At 39.0% G+C, this 24294-nt stretch overlaps 1 protein-coding gene across 1 annotated transcript in view; it reads left to right on the plus strand.

Moving 5' to 3' along the window:
* Window positions 1-24294, plus strand: part of KIAA1549L (KIAA1549 like) — a gene marked incomplete at both ends in the record, with an annotated part of 113127 nt that overhangs the window by 82528 nt on the left and 6305 nt on the right. The window contains 6 exons of the mRNA XM_080618418.1: window positions 2926-3104; window positions 4738-4955; window positions 10737-10866; window positions 16183-16530; window positions 21300-21397; window positions 22826-22971. Coding sequence (XP_080474544.1) covers window positions 2926-3104; window positions 4738-4955; window positions 10737-10866; window positions 16183-16530; window positions 21300-21397; window positions 22826-22971 — 1119 coding nt within the window. The remainder of the gene's footprint in view (window positions 1-2925; window positions 3105-4737; window positions 4956-10736; window positions 10867-16182; window positions 16531-21299; window positions 21398-22825; window positions 22972-24294) is intronic.

Below are 24294 nucleotides of genomic sequence, written 5' to 3' on the forward strand. Positions count from 1 at the left end.
TAAGTGATAAAGGCTTTTTTTTTTTCCTTTTCTGCTGCTGAACTTCTTGCTTCTTGTGTGCATGTAGTCAACGCAAGCACGAGTAGAAAAATGAATCCATAATAATGCTGGTATGCATTCATTTAAAGACAGAAATTAAAAGCATTGTGTCTGTGCCTGTGGCAGGTGCACTGGAACTAAATGATCTTAAGGTGCTTTCAATCCTAACCTGTGATTCTACGAAATCTATGTTGCTATGTGCTTATTGTGAATGACTGTAAAGAATACCTGTGCAGTTTTCTGAAGCTTCCCGTGCCAGCTTGCCCACTGAGGGGTTTGACTGGCGGACAGGCCTGGGGCAGGGAGAAGCAGCAGAAAGAAACACTCGAGGGCTCTCACTTTTCACTGGGCTCCCTTTGGTTTCCAAATTGCTGTGGTTCAATTATGTTATAAATGCTTGCTGAAAATTATCATGGAAAAAGTTGGAAGAAATATTAAAATTCCCATCCTACTTGCTTATGGTTCACTTGCCAGTAACTGAAGATCACAGACGCTCTATCACTCATCAGTGCAAAAAAGGGCAGTGGAAAAAAAAAAAAACCCTTCTTTTATATTATACATGCCAATTACTGAACAAATGCTAAGTTAGGGTGGAATATACTTGCACTTTCTAGGTTCATTTGGCCATTATTTTCAGGCCAATAGCATTGCAGTAGATATAGGAGACCAGTGAGGGGGCTGATACTGAGGGTACTCTTTGGTGTTAGCATACCACCCTTTGGTGTTAGCATATTAGGAGTAACTGTCATCTCTGATTCCTGATTCTCTTTACTCTTAATTTTTCTTTTCTTTAATGAGTCTTTGAACCAGAGGAATTCTGTTTAATTAAGCAAAACTTGGTTTCTGATCCCGAAATGAGGCCTGAGGAGACAACCCACACTTCTGTAGCTACTCATGCTCTCTGTGGGTACCTGGAGATCACTGCTGAGGTCTTGTCAAGTGCAGTTTTGGAACACTGGGGAGGAAACGCATTGGCGCTTATTGGTGCATTCTGCTTGAAATAGGGTACACAGAGAATGCTGGGAAAGAATCATGTTTTGAAAGTTGATGCTTAGCTAGGGATTTTGGGTATGCCTGGCTCAGGCAAATGCAGAGACAGGCAACCAAGGAGAAGAGATTCCACAACTTCTTGGTACTTGGATCACTGATGAGATACCATCCAGGCTCACCTCAGCTGTAATTATTATGAGACACAATCTTTGTTGGTGAAGAACACAATTTAAACAAACTTTTTCTCTCTTAGAGATGGTTGTGTCACAGCAGAGGTACCTTGTTAAGGTAGCATGGAAGTTTCAGCGGCGAATTACAAACAAGACCCATCTTTCAGAACTGCATTTGGTGACTTATATGAGAACTGAACTGATTCAAAATGCCTCCAGGGAAGAATGTCTATGCTTCACTTTTATACTCATTGTAGTGTAAAAGCCTTCCTGTTCACGTGTGGTCTGTGACAGGCAGGCATGTCTTCATTTTTCTGCTTTTGCTGATCTTTGGCAGTGTGGTCATCAGGGGGAGTCCAGCAGTTAATTTCACTGAGCCAGGTTTGTAAGCCTATACAAATTCAGTGTTTGAACAGCCCCAGGAGGCATGAAGGGATTTCAGACCCACTAAAGACTCTATTGTATTTGGATAGTTCCATGGAGCCAGAGGGACAATATTTAATGACAGAATGATTTAACCCATGTATTTCTCAAGCACTCAAGTGGTGTCAACTCCAGCACATACTGAGTATAGGCATTTCATTATAGAAAGATAATGAGCTTACTCAGGGGCTTCATATTTTGTGTTGCACACTGTCAAATATTTTCGTACCAACATAATTGGCTGTCTAAATTGCTGAGTTTATACAAGTCCATTATAATTTGTGCACTGATTAAATATTAAACTGGAGTGTATTTTCAGAGGAAATAAATTTAGAGCAGACCACTTTGTTCTTTACCAAAGGATCTCTGCTCCTGTCAGTTAGGAGATGGAGCAAATATTCTTCCCTCTAATAGCATAATCATTCAAAAATGTTTGCAAGGATTTCTTTGTAGAATATGTGCTTGTGCTTTAGGGTCATTGTTCTATTTCAAAATGAGGATAAAAAGGTTTAAGATCCAACAGCTGACAAGGCGATGCAGGCTTACAAACCGAATATGGAGGAAAAAGGGCCCAGTTGTGTGTGAGTTATCCATTTAGGTAGAAATGTAAAACTGAAGATGCTTTGCCATGCCATTTAATTTTCAAGATTTTTTTCAGAAGCCTTCTCCTGTCTCTTAATAATTTTAATGGTTTAACTTTATAGCCACCTGAGGTACTGCTTTGCAAAGCAGTAAGCCAACATAAACTTTTACACCTTCAGTTTCTTAAACATGTTTTAACACACCCCAGTGATGCTTTCATTTTAACAGATAGCACTTTTAGCATTTATGACTTTTACTAAAATCGGTAGGTTTATTTTTCAGATTTTGAGAATGACCATGCTCTTGCAATATAAGACACAAAAAAGCTGCACTCTTGTGTTAGATCAGGTGTAACTACTGATGCCTTGGCATGTGGAGATGTGTGTGTGTGTGTTTCCATGTGAAACCTAGGAAAAGATGTACTTTGACTTTCATTGTCATTTTCATACATTTTTCCGTGTCATTCTTTTTATCCTTTTCTTCCATCTTCATAGTGCAAATTGGAAATCAACCTTTTTTGGGGGAGTGACTGGTAATACTTTGAATACATAATGTTGTCGGTAATTTAATGGGAGTTTTTCCGGTGTAAAGGTCTCCCAGGTCTGCCCCTCAAGTGTACTGATCACATCATTAGTCTAAAGCATGTGCTTGCTGAATTTTACTATGAACATGCAGTAAAAATATCTGTGTCTTTATGCTGAATAAGTTTGATGTGCTTTAGTGCCCATAAGTGATGAAGAGGAAGGAGGCATTCTCTTTGATAACGTTGCCAAATCTGCCATTGACCCCTTTGACACCTCTTCGGGATCGGTGCAGCTGATAGCAATCAAACCTGTGGCTCTACCTGCGGTTCATGCTGCATCAGAGAGGAGTCAGGAATCTGCCATCATTAATGGAGAGGTAAGGGCTGTCAGATAATGTCTCCAGCTGTTTCCTTGGCTACATCCATGGGTGAAGCAATCTGAAGCCTGTTAGATTTGAGGACCGGTAAGAGCTTTTCACCCTGATTCCATATAAAGACCCATTAACACTGTGGGCTCAGAGATCCGTGTATTTAGGATCTGCTCTTTCACAATGCACCTATGAATGCGTGTGACCTTGGAAGAGTCAATTATCTATCTTTCTACCTTCCCAATATCCTCCTCTGCTATCATATTCTTTTTAACAAAATGAGTAATGAAGGCCAAGAGCAGAATAAGACCTTTGTCTTCATAAATTCTGTGGCTGAGCACAGAAATGTATGTAGATCATCTGTGTACCAAGCTGATCTTTCTATACTGAGCAATGCATCCCATTCAGACCAAGAAGGAATGCAGCAGCACCATGGCTTTGCTCAATGCTGTGCACAGAGGGATGCAGTTGTTTCGTGGGAACAAAATGGGATGGCACAAGTGTCTGATCCAGGTGTTGGCCAAAAACTCTGCTTTGGCTCCAACACTTGTTGGAGTTTGATTATTCATGTTTTTATGTAGATTTAATTAAGACTGGTTCATTTACAGAAGACTGAGGCTTTGATATGGTTGTTGAACATAGTGGGGACAAGCCAGAGTGGTGTTTTGTTTGTAAGACACTTGTTTGTAAGACACTGCAATGGTCATTTAAAGATCAGCCAGAAACTGCCTGATGCTGTTTAAAAGCAAAAAGGAAGGCTGCTGCCAAAGACACAGTAAAAGACAGTGTCATCAGGCTTTCCATGTGGGCCTGGATTAGAGCAGCCTGTTGTGCTGTATTTCATACTTGTATTTTAAGCCCTGACATGCCCCATGGTTTCCAAACTCGGAGAAAGGTTTGTTTAGATTTCAGCATCTATTTTCTGTAAGTCAGCAGGATGGCACATTTGGTGCTGTGTGCCCTCGTGTACATACATTTGAAATTTGTGAGAAGACTCTGGAAGCACAGAGCCCAAGTAAACAGCTCATTTCCATGTAACTGGTAATTTGAAGCATGAGGGAAATTTTCTCAGTACTTAGGAGCATTGTGGGACCTGACCTGTACTGGGTCAGACCAAACATCAGTTTATTTAAGGATCTTTTCCTTAAATAAGGGGCCCATAACAGATTTGTAAGGAAGCATATAAATAAAAGGAACACATGATGATATTTCACAGGATTTCTTCCCCAGCCATCAGTGACAACTTACTTAAGGTTTTGTGTAGTCAAGGGCAATATCTCTCTCTACTTACAGGACTTTGGAAGAGTTCTCATCGATGAGCCCTCATGTGATGCCCAAAAGCATGCACTGTGTTGGGTCACAACAATTGGCTAACATCATCAGTGTTTTTCTTCAGTGGGTGTATCTGAGTCACTGTTGTAATGGTACATATTTTTTAGGCTAAAATTATTTAACCATCTGCCAAGCCATAAAAATGCAGCAACTCTGTTCACTTGCAGTTCCTCACTGCTTGCAGATGGCACGGTGTGGTGCAAAATGCGCTCTGTAAAATGACACATGCAGTGCATCAAACATGCTCCGACAGCACTGTTCGGAAGTAACCAGCCCAGCACCATCCTTTCAACATCTTTTTGCCTTTTAGGTGAACAAGGCTTTGAAGCAGAAGTCTGATATAGAACATTACCGCAACAAACTGCGTTTGAAAGCCAAGAGGAAGGGGTACTATGATTTCCCACAGGTTGATAATAACAAGGGGCTGACAGACAGAAAAAGGATGTATGAAAAAAACCAGAAAGAACTTGACCACATTTTGGGTCCAGATGTAGATGTCTCATCCCCGTTTGCTGAGCCAAAGAACAGGTGAGTCTTTTTATATGTAGTTCTTTCTTTGTCTGGGAGAAAAGTTGATGTCCAGGGGTTGTAGGGAATCACAGGGTTTGTTCTTGATGAGCCAACTGTTTGTTGTGTGCTCACACTTTATGAAGAAAATTCATATAACCCATGATTATTTATGAAAATATGTCATCTGGTAAAGCTGCAATGTGTTTAAAAAGAAAGAAATGGAAAGACAGAAAAAAATATAACGGAAGGGGCTGTAGCAAGTTCTTGGGAATCATTTTCCAAGTCAGGTAAAAAGAAAAAGTAGTAGGCATGTTCTTGGTAATACTGAGAGTGAACTAAAGCCAGGAAGTTAGCATCTGAATTTGCTCTTTCCCAAAGTTCAGTGGTGGTGTTATTTTGTCATTATTTTTATCTAAATATATTGCAGTAGGCATACAAGAACACAACGAGGATGTTGTCCCTGTATTTCAGTATGTCCTGCAGGGATGGTGTCTGTGTTTATACCTGTAAATAAGGTTGTGTTTATACCTGTAGCTGGTGATCTTCCTGTGCCTTTTACAGAGAAATTCATAATTCGCTTATCTGTGATGTGAAACTGACATATTGTATAACAGTACTAATGTCTGATTAACACTTCACTGTCTTTTGAGGATGGCACATCAGTAGCATTCATCTCTCAATTTTAGAAATGAGGGGGGAGTGCACATCCTGGTTCTGCCTGAGCTTGTGGGTGGACCTGCTCTGTTGCTGATGCTTTCTGAAACACAAGTTAGCACATTGAAAAGAGGGGATCATACCAGTCCTACACCAGGAGTGGCACGGTGTGCAGATTCCTCTTACTTAGGGGTGGTGTAGGTGTGAAGGATTATAGGAGAGTGTTTGCCATTGAACCTTGCACTATGAGGGCTCTGGTTCTTGTGGAACCAGTAGCAGCTGATCCATTGTCTGGGTTCAGCAGTAGCAGTCATTTTTCTCCTTCTTAGTAGCTGGTGCAGTGCTGGTTTTTTGACTTTCAGCCTGGGAACAGCGCTGATAACACCGATGTTTTTAGTTACTGCTCAAATGTTTACCCTGACCAACGACTTTCTGGGTCTCATGCTCTGCCAGGGAGGAGAAGAAGCTGGGAGGAAGCAGGGACAGGACACCTGACCCAAACTAGCCAAAGAGGTATTCCATACCACAGCATGTCACGCCCAGGATGTAAACTGGGAGTTACCCGGAAGGGCTAGTTCACTGCTTGGTTGGGCTGGATATTATCGGTCGGCAGGTGGTATTGTATTCTCTTCCCTTGTTATTTCCCTTATCATTATTATTATTGGTGGTAGCAGCAGTGATTTGTGTTATACCTTAGTTACTAAACTGTTCTTATCTCAACCCGTGAGAGTTACATTCTTTCAATTCTCCTGCCCATCCCTCCGGGAGCTGGGTGGAGGGAAGAAGTGAGGGGAGTGAGCAAGCTGGACTGCGTGGCTGACAGAGTTTAAACCATGACATCCATAAGAGAAAAAGGAATACTGAATTGCATTTCCTCTGGAAATGGCCCTCATGCCTGGAGGCACATTCTTGCATTTCATCTGGGAAGTTCAGACCAAGTTTTTCCTATGAGCACAAATCATGACTGCAGTCAGAGCATTGGTAGTGACACAGTCTTTGCATACAGTGCAACTTCAGCAGTTACCCTTGGGGCACAGAGATGACAAAGACTGTAATGCAAAATATAAAAGCAGTTTTGGCTCAGAATACGGGCAAAAGCTGTGACCAGATGAACTTCAACAGGTCTTAGAGTTAAGTGACTGCGGGATTCTGACCTTGATGGGCCATTTCCCAGGGTTTTGCTGGTCAATGAAGAAAAAAGATGCTGGCTTAACTGTATGTTATGTCCTAGCTGGAGAGTCTGGGGCATCATTTCCTTGTGCAGTTTTCCAGTGTGGGAGGAATAAACTGCTCCAAATGCACTGAGAAATAAAATACTGATCCCTCAGAACACAAAAGTCCTGCTCTGTCTGCATGGTCTGTCCAGAAGGTAACGATGGAACAGTAGAAACATTAGTATGACAGCGTGCTGCACACATAGTGAAGGACTGTGTTACTTTGGATGTTTATTACGCATCACGTCATGTAGGAAACATGACACATGAAGCTTTAATGCTAGCCATCTGCTTTTTGTTCAGTATACTGATGTTTGCTTGTTCATGTGCCAATGTAGTGAAAGGTCCCAGAATACATTTTTTCTGCATGCTTTCCAATGTGTTGTGTAAACCTGTCACAGACTGTTTGAGATAGTGATCACTGGCAGGATATAAACTGCTTGAAGGCAGGTATACTGCTGTACAGGAATGATTGCATTGTGTAGCTGAACCATAAAAGACTGACTACCAGATTTACTTGTTAAATATACAGTCTCTGTCCCTACATAGGAAGAGAGAAGAATAATTGCTGATGCTCTTTCTGTAAAGACACAAAGCATTTAATGAACTTCACAGACGTTGCAGATGTTTGCAAAAAATTCAGTTCCAAAGTCTAGCTAAAATTTCTATACTAAGACTTGGAACTGAACTTGATATGGTGTAACACATATAACAGCATTATTGTCTTCATTTTTCTAACTAAAAATAAGGTGGCTAAACCAGCACACTGCTGGAGGAAAACCTTGAATAATTCTACAAGGCAATGTGGGTTTATGAATCAATACAATTGTATTTTTGTAACAAAATAAAATTGCTTTTAAAACAATCAGTGCTAGCATAAAATTGAAAAGATTTGATCTCTGACTTTTTCTGCTTTCAATCATTGTTTATACATTACAGTTACAGCAATTAAAACCTGAAAAAAATTTATAGCTTCTAGAGAGAAAGTCTATTGTATTCTTTTCTGTTTTGTATGTATTCCACTGACATAAATCACATTACTACAGCATTTCCAGAACACATCAGAAAATGAAGGTGCCTTTGATTATATTACTCAAGATCACCTTTACATTGTGGATTTGTTTTAAATTATATTTAAAAGTGATTTTCAAGACATTACTACTAAATAATGTGATTGGTTCAAGAACAAACAGCTTTGTGCTCTTAGTACCTTGGGAGTCTTCTGTACATGAAATTTCTGTTTTGAAATGTTCTGGTTGTTCCCAGAAGGCATTTGCTAACCCTTTTTGAATGCCAGTTGTTAGCGTTCACACCTACTTTTTCATTAATAAAACTCTCTTAAATGAGCTAATTGGTAATCTCAAGGCAATTTTTAAGAGCCTTCAGATGATATGAACTATTCTGGGATTTTCTTTAATAGTTTTAGATCAGGTCAAGGTTCTGCATATATTAGAGAGCTGTATACTTGAACTCCTTAGAAAATATATCACAGCTGCATCAACTAAGTATTTATGGATCTATTATAAAACATGCATGAAATTCTAGAGACCTTTAATGTAAGAACATAAGGGTTGTCAGATCTGATTAGCCTTAGCATAACGTAGCTCCCCATGTTTTCTCGTAATACTGACCACATAGTCTTAGAAGAAACAAGATAAGGCACTTTACGCAATAATATTTTTATAGGGGAAATTTATTCCAAAACCTCTACTTTCCTTCTGCTTTGGCAGTGCATTTGGGACTTTCAAACATGTGCATAAAGATTTGAGTGACTTTTAAGTCACACAGAAGTTTTTAAAAGTTGCATTAAAATTAAGTATGTGCCTGAATATTTGGTTTAATCAGAAGTGTAAAACTGATATTTTTTTGGTCCTGTGTTTTATCCTGTCTGGTCATGTAGATGTCTGTCTTTCTGCATTTCTGCAAACCAGTTTCTGCTTCTCTAATCTGTCTAGGCAAAAAGTTCTGTTAAGCATATCTGTAATATCTGAAGAATTATTTCGTATCAGTGAATTAATTTAGACTGTGTTGTCTTTCCATTTCACTGATAGTTCTTAAGATGTTAAACCATGAAGTCTTAGTAATTGTTCAATGGAGCAGTCTACTTAATGTGGTTTCCTCTTATGTCACTTACAGAATTTTTCCAATAGCTGAAATACTGTACTAGATCTCTTTGTTTGTAATTATTCAGGCAGTCCCAAACATTTTACTCCAGAGATCTTATTTTTACACCACTTATTAACTCAAATAGGGCTCTCAGCCATAGGCTCACCTAACTTTAATGCAAGCATCTTTTGCCCTTCAACCAAATCTTAGCATGAGATTACATTTTCTTTCAAGTTACCTGGCAAGCATAAGAGAATGTTGGAAAAGTCACCCAAGCCTTCTACCTTCAATAGCCCCTTTTGAATCTTCTGTGATTCCCACAAATTTATCAGTCATGGCTGAAAGGCTGCTATGCTGTGCCTTTGAAAACCTCCCTTGCTGCAGCGTCAAAATCATGCCACCACTGTGTTGAACCCATTAGCACAGCAGCAATCTTTTGGTAAGATTTGATTGAAAGGCAAAAATACTTGTAATTTTTTAACTTTTCTAATGTAAAAATGTACTTGGATGAATGTGATGCACTAAGAATGCTTTTACTTCTCATGAGTAACTGACTAAACTAATGTTGACACACAACATTACTACAACACCACTACTTGGGTAGTACCGGCTACTCAAGATAACCTTGAGAAAATAAGGAATAAGTGTATGTTTCCAGTCAGTCTGTGAGCGTTAGTTAAGAGTTGCTGTCTTCAAGTGCCAAAGGAAAAGACAATATATCCCAGCATTTATCTACTTTTAATATTATGAGGAGAATAACTGCTCAAAACAGAAAAATAACATGACTAGGCAAAGATAACTTTATATAACAACAGCGTGATTATTGTGTTAATAAATGAAGGTGGTGTGCCATTATTTGATCTGTTATTGATCTACAAGGGGAGGAGGAGCACTTCTCTGGGGTATGCAAGAAAGGGAGTAATGACCAGAAACACTGTAAGAGCAACATTTCTTAAAATTTTCTGGTTTAGATGTAGCCTTCTTAAAAGATGCAGCTTGATGAAACATCAAGTTCCCATATCACAATTTGGCAACCGCTCCTGAAGCGTTTATGCAGGGATATATGTCTTACAGAGTAATGCTATATTTGGTTTTGGGAAGAAAATTCAAGGGAAGAAATGGTTGCACTGGAAAGATTACAGGCTATTTTGGGTATTGAGCTATAGGCTGTTTTTCTATTACATTTGCTTCCCCTTGCTTCTGAGCACACAGTGGTGAAGGCTCAACACCGAGAGATGCCTTTGCCAGTGCTTCCCAGCTGGAAGCAGTTTAATCCCAGGGAGTACAGCTCTCTGATAAAGTTGTGGCCAGTTATCAAACTGGCTATTTAAAACAGCATCTTGCAAGCAGTTCCCTCCTGTCTCTTCCTGTTCACTTTGCTGGGTGTTTGTTTCAGTGGAGCGTTATTCTGCTCCTTGCTTGTTCCTCAGGATCAGCAACCAAAATCCCTGCTCTTCAGCTGAGTGTGTGGAAGGCCCTATTATTTTTTTATAATAGCACCTATTTATTTTTTATGAATTTGAATCATATCACCTGAGGTCACAGGTGTTCTCGTATCTTCCTGGGACATACTCAATCTGAAAAGCTTCCACATATGATGTTTGTGTCTTTTATGTGGCTTTATTTTTTTTAAGAGTAAACAAAATTAATGATCTCTTGAAAAATATTACTATTTCTATAACTTACATGTACATAGATAGAACACCCTATTATTAAATGGCATTTTTAAAAACCCCACCATTTTAGAATAAAGGTAAGTCTTGAAAACTGCTGCTTGTCTCTTTTTTGTTTTCATTTTACTGTTTTCTTGTTTCACATTTTCTAGGCAACCACTGAAGAACTCTGTATACAGAAGCAGGCAGTCTTTGAACAGCCCTAGCCCAGGAGAAACAGAGATGGATCTTCTTGTGACTCGAGAAAGACCTAGGCGGGGAATCCGTAACAGTGGATATGACGTGAGTTTATCAGATATATGTAGTGAAATTTTCTCAGCAAGGTCTTAACTTACTCCTAAAACCAGTAACTATTGATAAGCTACAAGCCAGAGTGGCACTGGGAGCTTAACATTCCAGTACTTTGTGTGCACTCAACATCCTGGGAAAAGCTCAGGATACTCAAAGCACAGGCTGTCTCATAAACTTTATGGCTGTAAATCATTTTGCAGTCTGAAATGCAAACAAAACATTTGCCTTGAAACTCATTGTTTGCCAAAGTATTGAATTTTGAATTTAGATAGTTCTTTTAAGAACTAATCAACTGACAAAATACTGGGCCTTTGGTTTTGTTTTTTTTTTTCATTGCAATTATAATCTCCTGTTTGTTCTGTAGCCCTGGTGCTGCTTTCTTGAGTCAGAAGAATGAACAGCCAACTTCTGGGAATTTCACTGAAATCCAGATGTCAGTGTTTTGTGGAAATCCCCTAGGAACAGATATTGTCCTCTTACTGTGTCAGAATGGGGAGAGTTTTGCATAGATAAATGTCAAAACCAGCCAGAGGAGATGCTGGTTTATGGTCCAAGGAACTCACGCAGCAACGAGATGTCTCATGCAGTCTCAACACACAGTGGGTGCAGGCTGACACTGTGTGCACCCAGAATGAGGATGAAAATAGCCCCCACACTGGGGTAATGCAGAATTTTTTAGTCCTTTTCATGTATACAAAAAGTTACAGCTTAGCAATCCCTGAAGATCAGGCCCTAAAAAAGGTCTAAACCAGTCTAGAAAATAAGGAAGTTCATCCTCTAAACAAGCATTTTGTCAACTCTCTCTCAGCTGTCAGGGATGTATTTTTAGCAAGGTGAAGGAATGTGCCAAGTTCAGGGGATGTGCCAAGGGAAGTTTAAATCCTTTACAGAATTCTTCACAGCATGTTGTTGGTGTCATATTCCTTAAATTATTCCTGCATGTGGATGCTTCCCGTCAGATTGCATGAGTCTTCTTGTGCCATGTGAGTGAGATAACTGGTGCACTGCTTTGAGGCACCAGAATACATCACTGTAGCCTGGAAAAAGAAAGGTATAACCTGTTGAAATAGGCTTTACATTTTGCAAAAAGATTTCCTCCCAGTATTTCCTGTATTTTTTAAGCTTTCTTAGATAAAAGCCAGCCTTCTTCCCTCAGTATCCTGAAAATGTTTCAAGAAAGCAAGGGAATTCTTTAATATGCTAATAAAAGCTGTTTTTTCACAGGTGATATTTTTCTGAAGTTAAAATTGAAAACATTTTAGAAGCAGGCATGGCCTCACATTATTAGTTCAAAATTAATACGCCATAAATAGTTAGCAGAAGGGTTTTTAAATGTAATTAAATATATTATATATACTCTCTATAAAGTATATTCTAAGGAAAATTCGTTTAAATCCTTGAAAGTAGATTAATGAGCTTGTGCAGATTCTGAAATACTCTGAAAGTCATGATAAACTCTGAGCTCTGTGCACACTACACACAAGTTTGCTTTCACCTGTTTCTGTTGTTGCAGTTGGGTGAGCTCCGTGGCACAGTGTTTTTGCTGGTCACTTACATAAAATTCCATTTGCCTGATGTGCTGCAGATTCACTGCAGTGCACCTCTTCTAATTCTGAATGTATTTCTCATCTGAAAGTAGAAAAATGCCCGGGGCAAATGGGAGAGCATGTTGAAATTTAGTTCCCAAGCCTCCACTTGCAGCATGTGCTGGTTTCCCTCAGTCCTGCCTGGGGCGCCTCAAGCTGTGCCTGGTGTCTAACAAGGCTTAGTCTCCCTGGATACCCACAGGCAAGCTCCTATCCATATTTATGCACAGAACTTATATGGATCTCACCAGTGGTGCAACTAAACAATTCTGGAAATCCGATCTCTGAAAATGGGCGGGAAAGGACTCTGAAAAAGTGCTGGGTTTTATGTTGAATCCTCTGTCCTTTCCTTTTCATGTAGTAACATCTGGTACTGTTTTTTGACATCCACTTTGTCATTCTTGAAGGTTCCAGACCACTCAGACTCTTGCTAACCTTTTCCTCCCAGAATATTACTTAGCAGCAAGTCCTGCCAAAGAATAACAATACTTGTTTTAGAAGCAGTTCCAAATAATTAAGTTCATGAACCAAGTAATGAGATATTTTTACAGATTAACAAATCATTGCATTTTTCATTTGCTTGTTGCTTCATTGTTGTTGAGTTTGGGGTTTTTTTTGTTTGGTGTTTTTTCTGGTGGGGGAGAGGGTTGCTGAGGGGTTTTGTAGCTATTACCACATGCCCAGGTTATGTGTTGAGGTTTATCTTCCCAAAAATGGAAAATGGTTTATTTTATTTTAAGGAGACTGAGAAACCCCAGGTCCTTTAGGAAAACTCCTGAATAACTGCTAGACTCGTGTGCACACCCAAATCACGAGAGTCTGTTATCTGCATGATTTTGCTTTGCTCTTCAAATAGGGGAGGGAAGTAAAAGCTCAGAAATCTGCTGTTCCACACGATGGTTTTTTATTTGTGTATTTTTTGTTCCCTTGCATAAAAAATTTCCAGTACTTCAATTATGTTTTTCTAATATTTCATTCCGTATAATGATTTTTGTGCTATTTCTCTGAATCATAGTTCTGTTTCTAGAGCTAAAAACGAGACAGGCCAATAGTTACATACTGTTTGTTCTGACTCTGACTATATTATTTGCCTTTAAAGCATCTTTATAAATAGATTATTATTGAACAGTACCTATCTTTCCATTTTAAATAATGCCAACAGGGTTTACTGTCATCATCTTCACCTAGAAAGCAGACTAAGGAGACTTTATCAACATGTTCATTACTTCCAACACATTCACAGACAATTGTGAGCAGAGCAAGTGCTATAAAGAAAAAGTCTAGAACCTCTAGACTGCTAGTGAGCTTTGTACTATGGCAGAAAATATTTAGGCTGGTTTTGGTGTCAAAGGGAAAAAATAGCCTTATAATATGTATCTCAGATCAATCTGCAAAAGAATTTACTGGCATAATTTTATTGACATAATTGAGTTAATGCAACTCAAAAACTTCAATGGATTAATATTCACATGAAGAATTTTACTGATATAGTTGCTGCAGTAGAGTTATGCCAGAAGTGTACCAAGTCTATCTCTGTACAGGATTTTCTCTTCCTTCTTCATGCAATTCCATTTCCTTGTTTTATACAATAACTGTGTATGATCAATATCTGAATTTTTATAATGGTAGTGTTAATGTACAATGGCATCTATTTATGATACTTGCACGTTTCAATTGATAGGAAAGCAAAAGACATACATCAGAAAGTGACAGGATGAACTGAAATGAATTTTAAAACTTGAGGAAAAGTAATGATCACCAGTCTCCTCCAAAATCTTCATGACAATTTTTACGTGGATAAATGAAAGTTGACTTAATGTTGACTGCTTATATGCATTCTTTATTCGTAAGAGATATTTTAGACACTATAGAAGCCTAATGGCTTCACCAAGGGGTTGTAGTAGAGAACCTGATTAATTTCAGCATTGGATACTAGCAGGTCTCTTGTGGGATTCCATTCACTGACATTTTTATAGATATGATAGAATAGAAGAACCATGGTTATTAATCATCCAGTTGGGACAGTATGATTTCAGAGACTCTTGGTTGCACACATAGAAACTACTATTGCATTTTATAGTCAGGCTTCTAATTGTTATTTACTGTAACACCACAAATAACAATGGAATCAAAACACCCGAAGAAAATTAAGGGAAACTATTTAGCTGAAGATTTCCTACAAAGTTTTTTAGTTTGAGACAACTTGTTGCAGTTATATTGCTCCTCCCAGAGTCTTATTGTGTACTGCTTAGGAAGCCTGGAGCTGAGTTGTGGTTTTGAATTTGTATAATATACTGTGTAACTATAATCATATAAATGACAGTTGAATTCTAATATGCAAATGATTAATTATTGTAATAGTTTTCCTTATTGCTATATTTTCATTAAGTACAAAATATAACTATGCTTGTAACAGCTAAGCTATTTTATTTAAATTATTGGGGTTTAGGCTAACATGTAACTCTTTGAATGGCTGATAACAGAAGAAGAAAGTCAATTTTATATTTTCCACTGCAAATGAACTATGACTGTCCTATAGTGCATATGATCATACATAACTTGTAGGAGGTTAGGGGCACAGTTGCTTATCTAGTCAGGTGTAGAAAAGCACTATTACATGGGGAAAAAAAAGTATGCCACACTAGGATCTACAGAGCAGTCAAATACATTATTAGGATAGTGCTGGAATTTTTAATAAGAATATCCTGTTGTATTCATTTATTTGTGGCTATTTAAAATGCTAACACAATTCTAACCACATGCTATATAGGAGGTATGTATCCTGTTCTTCATGCCAGTTATCCTAGCATCTTAAATGCATTTTACTGATATTTAAAGAGTTATAAAGAATTGGTTCCTTTTTTCAAATTGACTGTTTAAAATGTGTTTTTTAAAACTAGAGGCTGTAAAACCAGTCTTACAGAATATAGATTAAGGTAGGGATTTACTATCAAGTTCTTACAATATGATGTTTGTTTCTGTCTTGGAATTACACAAAAAAATCCAGAGGGTGATTTCTGTTTGCATTTATCTGTACAAAAGGAATTACCCTAAAAGTAACTGTTCAAGTTAAGCTGCCCAAGTACTACCAGGATGCTTCATTCACATGTTCCTACATTAGGTTTAGATAGATTTTTGTGCAGTTACTCTTTGATGGCTAGGTAAGATGACCAAGCTGGGTCAGCATTCTGCAGGGGAAAGGACCTAGTTTGTGGCGTCATTGTTAGCAGTCCCACTCAGTTATAAAGTTCAGGAAAACACCAAAACTTAAATTCTTCTGAAATCTTAACGTGTGAGAATGGAAATAGAGTTTTAGTCTCTGTAGCTCTAGCAAGTGGTCCCTTGTAAGGGATCCTTTGTAGTGGTGGTATTATATAGACAGCCATGCTCCTCCTGGCACAGTTGTGCTCCCATTGATACTATCAACTAAGAAAAGAATGTAAACATTAATTCTAATTGCTTTTAAGATGTGAATCATTGACAATTTAATCTGCTGCAAAGTGTCCCTGATAGTTTTTGCAGCAAACAATGCGGGCTATAAAAGGCTATTATACTCGCCTGCAGCGTGTAACTCCTTTGCAATATTTGTCATGTGTCTACATTGTCACAGCTCCTGACTTTGTCTACATTACATCTGTGCTTGAGATTGTTTTGTACGGAGCAGCACTATTACTGTCTTGTAAAGCTTTTTAAGTATATGTGCTTTTATTCCATTCAACAGACTGAGCCTGAAATTATAGAAGAAACTAATGTCGACTGTGTCAATGAGCCTCGGGGCTACGCCAGGTCCCGTCAGGCCAAGGGGCACTCAGAGACCTCCACTTTAAGTTCTCAGCCCTCCATCGATGAGGTTCGTCAGCAGATGCACATGCTCCTGGAAGAGGCTTTCAGCCTGGCCTCTGCGGGCCATGGAGGACAGAGCAGGCAGGAGGCTTACAGCTCCGCACCGCACTTGCCCTACTCCGAGGTTGTGACCAGTGCGCCTGGTACCATGACCCGGCCTAGAGCAGGGGTACAGTGGGTACCCACATACAGACCAGAAGTGTATCAGTACAGTTTACCAAGACCAGTAAGTGAAACTTCTCTTTAGTATACTGTAATATGCTGCTCTGAGACACATTTTTAAAAGAAGTAGCCCTGTTTCCATGCTTAAAACCAGAAGTAAATCCATGCTTATGTTAAATAAGTATGGGTAGAGGGGTGTGTATGTATTTTTACCCATACCTGTCTCTTGCAGGAATACTCAGTATCTATTTTAGTAGCAAGGTTATCTTGTCTATGTTGTGCTTGAAAGAACAGCTTGCACTAATCTCCGGGCTGTTTAGCAGATCAAAAACATGCCTGCATGTCTCCTCTTCTTCAATGAATGTATATTAGTAGAAAAACTGTATAGGCACACAACACCCAATGCTTCTGGAGGAGGTCCGTCACTGAAGGACAAGAGAGTGAACCAAGAGCAGTAATCAGAGTGACCTGAAATGTGGGCTGTTACTGTAAATCTTGCATTATAGCTATTGACTTGAGACTCTGATGGTTTAATTCCACAGGTGTCTTGGTTAACCTTATGTAAGTCACTCTTTACTTTTTACATTTTCTAGCCTCCAATTGTGGCTAACATGTCCTTACCTCACAGAATTAATAAAGGAATTAAGAACTTAAATCCATGGATGCAAATTATTAATGGAATTTTGTAGGTATAAAGACAGCAGTTGCAGTAGCATTATGCACACCCTTGGCATGGGAAACTACCTCTAAATTCCCACATGCAGTACTGTGAAACTCAACAACATATTTTCCTTCTTATGTGTCAGGTACAAATCTGAACAAGAGATGATTGCTTTCAGATGAGAAATAGCCCATATATCAATATCAGTGTGAAAAGTTGCTCATTTTAAGGCTTTTTTTGTCAGAAATGAATCTTTTTTAAAGAACGCATTTCAAACTGAGTCCTTTACTAGTGCAGAATAATGTCCTCATTTCAAAATAACTATTAATATTGACTTCCTTACATGACAACAAAAAACCCCGCCAACATTAAAGGATGCTGTTTCTCTGCCATTCTGAACATATCTGAAAGCCAGTGACACTGCCTGTGAAGATTCAGGCTGGTGCTGTTTAAATCTTGCTAAAGGTTGTTTCTGGCACTTTGAAATTGGTCCGATGAACTTCATAGAGTGTATAATCATATTTTATGGTTAGAATTCAATTACAAACTTAAAAGACAGCTAATGGCTAGTCAAATTATTTTGACACTTCAGAGAATCTTTCTAAAATGAAATAAAATTTATTATATGGCAAAAAATTGTTGTTTTTTTTTTTTTTTCTTTTAATGTAATAGCCATACTTTTTCGGTGAATGCGTCACTGCTTGCTTTCTAAGACTTCAGATACAAATGATTCCTCTTCTAAATCACCTTTGTGTTTAGCAACTTTAAGCATTTCCTTATCTTTCTGGTGTTTTGAAGATAGTGTTAAAATATTCCCTGCAGATAGTCAATGGCCACAGATGTGGATAGGCATGAGCTCCTGGACTTTGGATAAAGGCTGTTAACTTATAGTGTGCTGTGTATCAGTTTCACACATGCAAGCTGTACTTTAACCACACCATGTACTGGCTTGCTCTCAAATGGTGTCAGAGGATTGGAATTGAAAATACCCAGATGAGATATGTGTGGGAAGTGACCTGTAGGTAGGAAAAACATGGAAGAATTGTCATTCTTTGCACTTAAGCAGCCATTTGCCTGCCTGGAACCCCTCCGCCGAGCAGCCGCGGGGAAGGTGCTGTCACAGGCAGTGCTGGAGGTGAAGTGGCGGGCACATAGGAAAGGTGTCTGCTTGGTGAGCTGCGGCATGAGCAGCAGCCTCCAGCACTTCTGGGAATGAGAGGTACTTCAGCACTGGCATGTTGTTATGTGGGGCAGGATGTTACCCGTCCAAACCAAGAATTTATTTTTGCCCTTCTTAAAAGTCAGTTCCAGTCTGGAGTCTGGTACCTGTGTAGTCTGTCCTGAATCTCATATGTGATTACTTCTGCCCGTGATTGTTATATCCTTTGTTATTGTATAAGTCCTTATTTTCCAACAAAATAGAGTTTGGAATCAATGCAGGATGTTTCTCTTTTTCATTTTTGTTTGGCTGCTTTTATTTTTCTATTTGGTTTTGTTGGTTTTGGTTGGTTGTGTTTTGTTTTTTGTGTGAAAAACAAGTGATGAACATTTTTTTTAAGGATAAACTCATTTGGAAGAATAAAAATAGGCAAATTTTCTGTGAAATCAGCTAGGTTTTGTTTTGTTTTATTGTTTGATTTGGTTTTTTTTTTATTTTCTTTTTTGCTAGTTGCATTTACAAGTGTACAAATTTCAGTGAAGTGACTTTATTTTTATAATCACAGCAGTTAGCCTAGAAATTAATTGCTCATCCAAACCTGTAATAGGCATCTGTAGTAAATCTTTGGTTTAATTTAGCCTCTGAACATTTTTTTTTCACTAATGTGTTGCACGCAGGAGAGCACCAATGCCCCAATTCTTGGGGAAATTCTAGCAATGTTGTTGGAGATCCTCTCGTATCTGTTTTGGTGTCTGTGGAAGGTCAGCACAAAGAGGGCTGGCTGCTCTCCCCCTGGATGCACTGTTCCTTGGCATGGTGTAGCAGATCTCCTAACAGGAATTTTCCCCTTAACAGGATTCCATCTGCACATGCATAGGCTTATGCATGCTCATGCAGCCATGAGCAGAATATTGCCTGTCACTCAAAATTGTTCATCTCCTTTGTATACAGTAAAATAAGTGATTTGATTTCCTTTTTTCCCTCAGATTTTCAGTACAAGTCACAGCATGTTTCTGCTCTCTGTGAACTGTTCTCTGTGATCCTTTAAAATGTCTCTTTTGATACCCATTTGTCAAAGCACATCCACTAACACACAAGAGAACACCCAAGTCTACCTCTGTGTCTTTATCCACCATGTTATACTCAGTCACCAGCCACTCTGAAACATTAGCTCATGTGCTGCTCCTTTCAAACAGCAGTGGGGGGGAATTAATTTCATACTTGCTTTCATATTCTCAAATGCATGCTGAGAGCAAGATGTGGGATGAAAGGCTTGTGGAGCCAGAGGAAGTGTTTGCTTCAGCCTGCAAGAGCCCTGCCAGCTTTGCAGATGCAGAAGAGTCACTGTGGATCATTTCAAGTCCAGCGCTATTAGGAGAAATCTAATCGAGGTTTTCTTTGATGCAAAATCAGTATTTCTTTTTTCTATACAATTCTTTCATTAAACATCAGTATTTCCAACCCCTGGCTAGGGAATGTACCATTGCCTTATTATTTTTTTTTCCCACCTAAATATACAAATACTTTGAATACCATTGTAACATGCTGGAAGTAAATATTAGGAGACATTGTGGCACAAAAGGAAAAATTACATGCCTTCATAGACATGCCTTTGAGCAACTCTGCCCTGCTATAATAGGGGTTCAGTCAGAGGCAGGAGAAAGACACTTGATCTGTATTGCTTTTCCCTTAGAGATACTGACATCAGAAAGTTAGTATTTGGTTAAGTTACTCTTCCTGTGTGTTAACCCAGTTTTGCATCAATTTGAGAAGGAAGTTATTTGAACTCTGTCTAAATGTGTAAGTTTTAAAGATGAGTACTGAAAGAGTGTTTTTTGATATTTAGTGTGAGACTTATATTGCCAAATTCAAACTTAAATGTAGGTGTTAAGTCTGAGCTAATCATGTAAATGGTGTAGGCTCTTTCTACAGGCAGGAGATAGTGACTCATGGCATGGTAACGTGATTCTAGCTGTCTCTGCTCTTTGTGGAGGGAGCTTCACCGACTAAACCACATACATACCTCTTTATAGATCTAAAGAACCTCCATTAGACTTTGGACTCTAGTTTTTGTCTTGATGTCTTGATACTGGGCAGCCTCCCCACCATTCATTATTTGCTATTGCTCTGATCTTATTTTTTAATCCTGTGCATTGCTCGGAAGCGTCATCAGTAAAAACAACAAAACTGCAGAACAGCCCAAAACCGCAATGTGTTGAAGAAATGTGTCAATGAAGTGCTAGAGAAATATCACCCCTCTGTATTTAAGTATTTTTATAAAAGTTATGACCTCTAATCTATAGCAGTACAAAGAATTTAGAAGGTAAGATTTTGTCCTACATCTCATTTCTCAGGTGCTGTGTGTTTCTTGCACGCGATTACTCATCCTTCACATGTATTAGTGATGAAATCCAGAATTACCATGGGCAAGATGCTTAATGTTGTGACTTAGTGGGTTGGCCCTGTGTTCTTCTGAATTGCTCTACTTTTTCAGAACTGTTTGAGACCTTTGTTATTACTTTAGAATGTTACAAAGCTTCGTTGTTTTTTAGGGTTCTTTTTGTGAAGAATTTTCTTTTCATCTCTGCAAGTCTGAAAGAAGAGGTTGTAATATGCATTGCTCACAGGCAGCTTTACTTCACTTGATGCTGCTCTGAGGATGCTTTCTGAATCTTTAAAAACTTTGTTTCTGGAGGAAGTGAAAATGCTCACATAATCATAACAGATCTGTTTTGCCAGCAAGGTTACAAATGTCACAGTGTTTAATATGCTTTATTTTAATTAGACTTCATCTGGGCTCTGAACTCATTTGTTCACATTTACTCCCACATCTGAAAATCACCCAAGCACTGTAATTTCTAAAATAAAATTCAATTACTATTGATGCCACAAAAAGTTAACTTCCTGTTGGCCATCATGTGAAGCAGGTACTTAATTTCTGACTTGCTTTGGGTTTTTAATTTGACTGAGATCCATTGGTGTTTCAGAAAATATTTATTTCTGTCCTGTACAGGCTTACAGATTTTCTCAGCTTCCTGAGATGGTAATGGGTTCTCCTCCACCGCCTGTCCCTCCCAGAACAGGTCCTGTGGCTGTTGCATCTCTCAGGAGGTATTTATCTGTTGTTTTATTATAGGTATGAGCTGTAAATCCCACTGTTTCTAATACAAATTGGGGCAAACCCTGAAGGGGCACTTACAAGCCACTTAAAAAAACACATTAATGAAATCTGAAACATAGAATCACAGAATAGTTAGGGTTGGAAAGGACCTTAAGATCATCTAGTTCCAACCCCCCTGCCGTGGGCAGGGACATCTCACACTAAACCATGTCACCCAAGGCCTCATCCAACCTGGCCTTGAACACTGCCAAGGATGGAGCATTCACAACCTCCCTGGGCAACCCATTCCAGTGCCTCACCACCCTCTCAGTAAAGAATTTCTTCCTTAGATCCAATCTAAACTTCCCCTGTTTAAGTTTGAACCTGTTACCCCTTGTCCTATCACTACAGTCCCTGATGAAGAGTCCATCCCCAGCATCCTTGTAGGCCCCCTTCAGATACTGCAAGGATGCTAGGAGGTCTCCACGCAGCCTTCTCTTCTCCAGGCTGAACAGCCCCAACTTTCTCAGCCTGTCTCCATACAGAAGGTGCTCCAGTCCCCTGATCATCCTCGTGGCGCTCCTCTGGACTTGTTCCAACAGTTCCATGTCCTTTTTATGTTGAGGGCACCAGAACTGTACACTACACTCCAAGTGAGGTCTCACGAGAGCAGAGCAGATGGGCAGGATCACCTCCTTCGACCTGCTGGTCGCTCTCCTTTTGATGCAGCTCAGGATACGGTTGGTTTTGTTTCATTTCAGTATGAAGAGGAAAGGAATAACAATGAATTTTGTCTTCTATTAGCTAATCAGTTTCAATAAAATTAGGAAATCCAGGCTCCAGGCCTGCTGAGCATCACTGTGGAGCACCAAGGCCAGAGGAGACTTTCCTGATTGGCTGCTAATGACACCAGAACTGCATGCAAATATTCAGGACATAGACACTGTCTGCTGACATTCTTGTTCATCCATTACATTTTAGTTCTGAAGCAACTGGGACGCACCATTTCAAATAATGTTAGTACTTCCCAAGTGCAGTTAGCATTACTTGTCATAGTAGTCTCCTACCATATGATACCATGTCATATATACTTCTAATAATATGGTAGTGTCTGCAGTCTGGTGTTGATAAACTATGGTGAAGTTTTGGGTTTTGCGTTGCATGTCACAGGCATTTGAAGCAGCAAGCAAAAGCTCTGTGAGATGGCAATAACATGCTTTGGCAAAGTAGTGCTATGACAGAAGTTGTTCTCAGACTTCTCCAGACGTACTGTTCTCCAGTTGTTCTACAAACTTCTGTCATGCCAGAGCAAAACCAGATAGCTCATTCCTAGCTGGCTTGTCATCAGCTGTAGCTGGTAGGTGTGCATGTGGCTATGAATCTCATCTGTCAGTCACAATGACAAAAGTTTCTATTTTTTTTTCTTTCTTAATGCACAGGTCTACATCAGATATCGGCAGCAAAGTGAGAATACCTGAGTCCAGTGGGACAGATCAAACCCAACATCACGATCAGGCATCTTTTGCACCAGGTTCAAGAGCTCCATTGTCTGTTGGTCCACTTGATCAGTCAGCTTTTCACTCAGGTGAAAAAATGATGCAGACATATGACTCGCAGCTTTGAGAGCCTTATAATTTATTTTGCATATAAATGAATGTATGGGATATAGCAAACATAGATGATTATTTGGAGAAAAACTGTATTAGGTGGTTTAATATCATAAGTTTAAGCTAATACACTCTTTTGATGGTGTCTGGATGACATTTAGCTGAGAAAATACTTGAAATAGCTTTGCATTGGTGGAATATGCTTTCTCAAAGAGCTATAGAGAAGAGCTTACAAGATTAAAAAAAACTGATTCTGTCGGTTCAAAGTCTTTACATTAGTAGGTTTATTTGACATGGCTCTTTTAATCTGCCAGAAAAAAAAGTCTTTCTTAGCTTTCTCAGAAGTAATAGAGAATTACCTGCATTGTATTCAACATCTTCTACTGAGAATACTAATGTGGATATGCAAATCTGTTGTCAATTAATTAAATATAGCAGGTTTGAAGGATCCGTTCTGCTTTCACTTATTGTCATACCTTCTGCAAATGGTGCATGTGAATCTGAAAAGAGCAGATGCTCAGCCTTTCATTTTAAAGCATTTCTAGCTACAAAATATGCCATCTACCAAAGCTTGCTCTTCATGTCTCAAGTAATGTACTCTGTGATATATTTTTTTATCATTTCCAGCAATGTGGACATTTTATTGCTCTATGTTAAAAACAGGTGTGCTGTGCTACCACTGCACTGCAGAGTGACTGCATTTCAGAAGAGGCAAAGTGACCTTTGTGTACATTGTGGAGTTTGCCAGAATAATTCTGGGGGTAGTTTGAGGAAAATTTCATATATGATAGATGCTATGTGCTGCAAAAAGCTGCAGTACATGGAAAGACAAGGAGAGTTGTGAGGAAACTGTAACTCATGTGTTTCTAATGTTCTGGTAGGAAAATAAATTTGTATTGCCTCAATACATGAAGAAACATTGCTGCAGGTGTTGATTTGGCATGAAATGGCCTCATGTCACTCTCATGCAGCCCATCAATATCAGCTCTACGATAACGACGTTGCAGTAAGAATTTGGAATAAGGTGTTACATCAGCTAATTGCTCATTTTGAATAGTGGCTTACTTTGCTATGGTGAAATTAAAAGAGTGTTTTGGTGTAGAACCCATGTGCCACCTACAGAAGCATCACTTTCTTCTCTGTACATGTCTGAAGAATACTTATTTCTAGCCTTGCTAACTCATTTAAATTGGCAACCCTTCTGCTGTTTATGACCCGGGAAGAACAAGGATTGCCCACACCTCTTCTCTTAGTCCACCTCCTTCCAAGCCAAATGGCCACAGGAAATTGGTCTAGAGGTC

Source organism: Psittacula echo, assembly GCF_963264785.1.
Source record: "Psittacula echo genome assembly, chromosome: 5".
NCBI lineage: Eukaryota > Metazoa > Chordata > Aves > Psittaciformes > Psittacidae > Psittacula > Psittacula echo.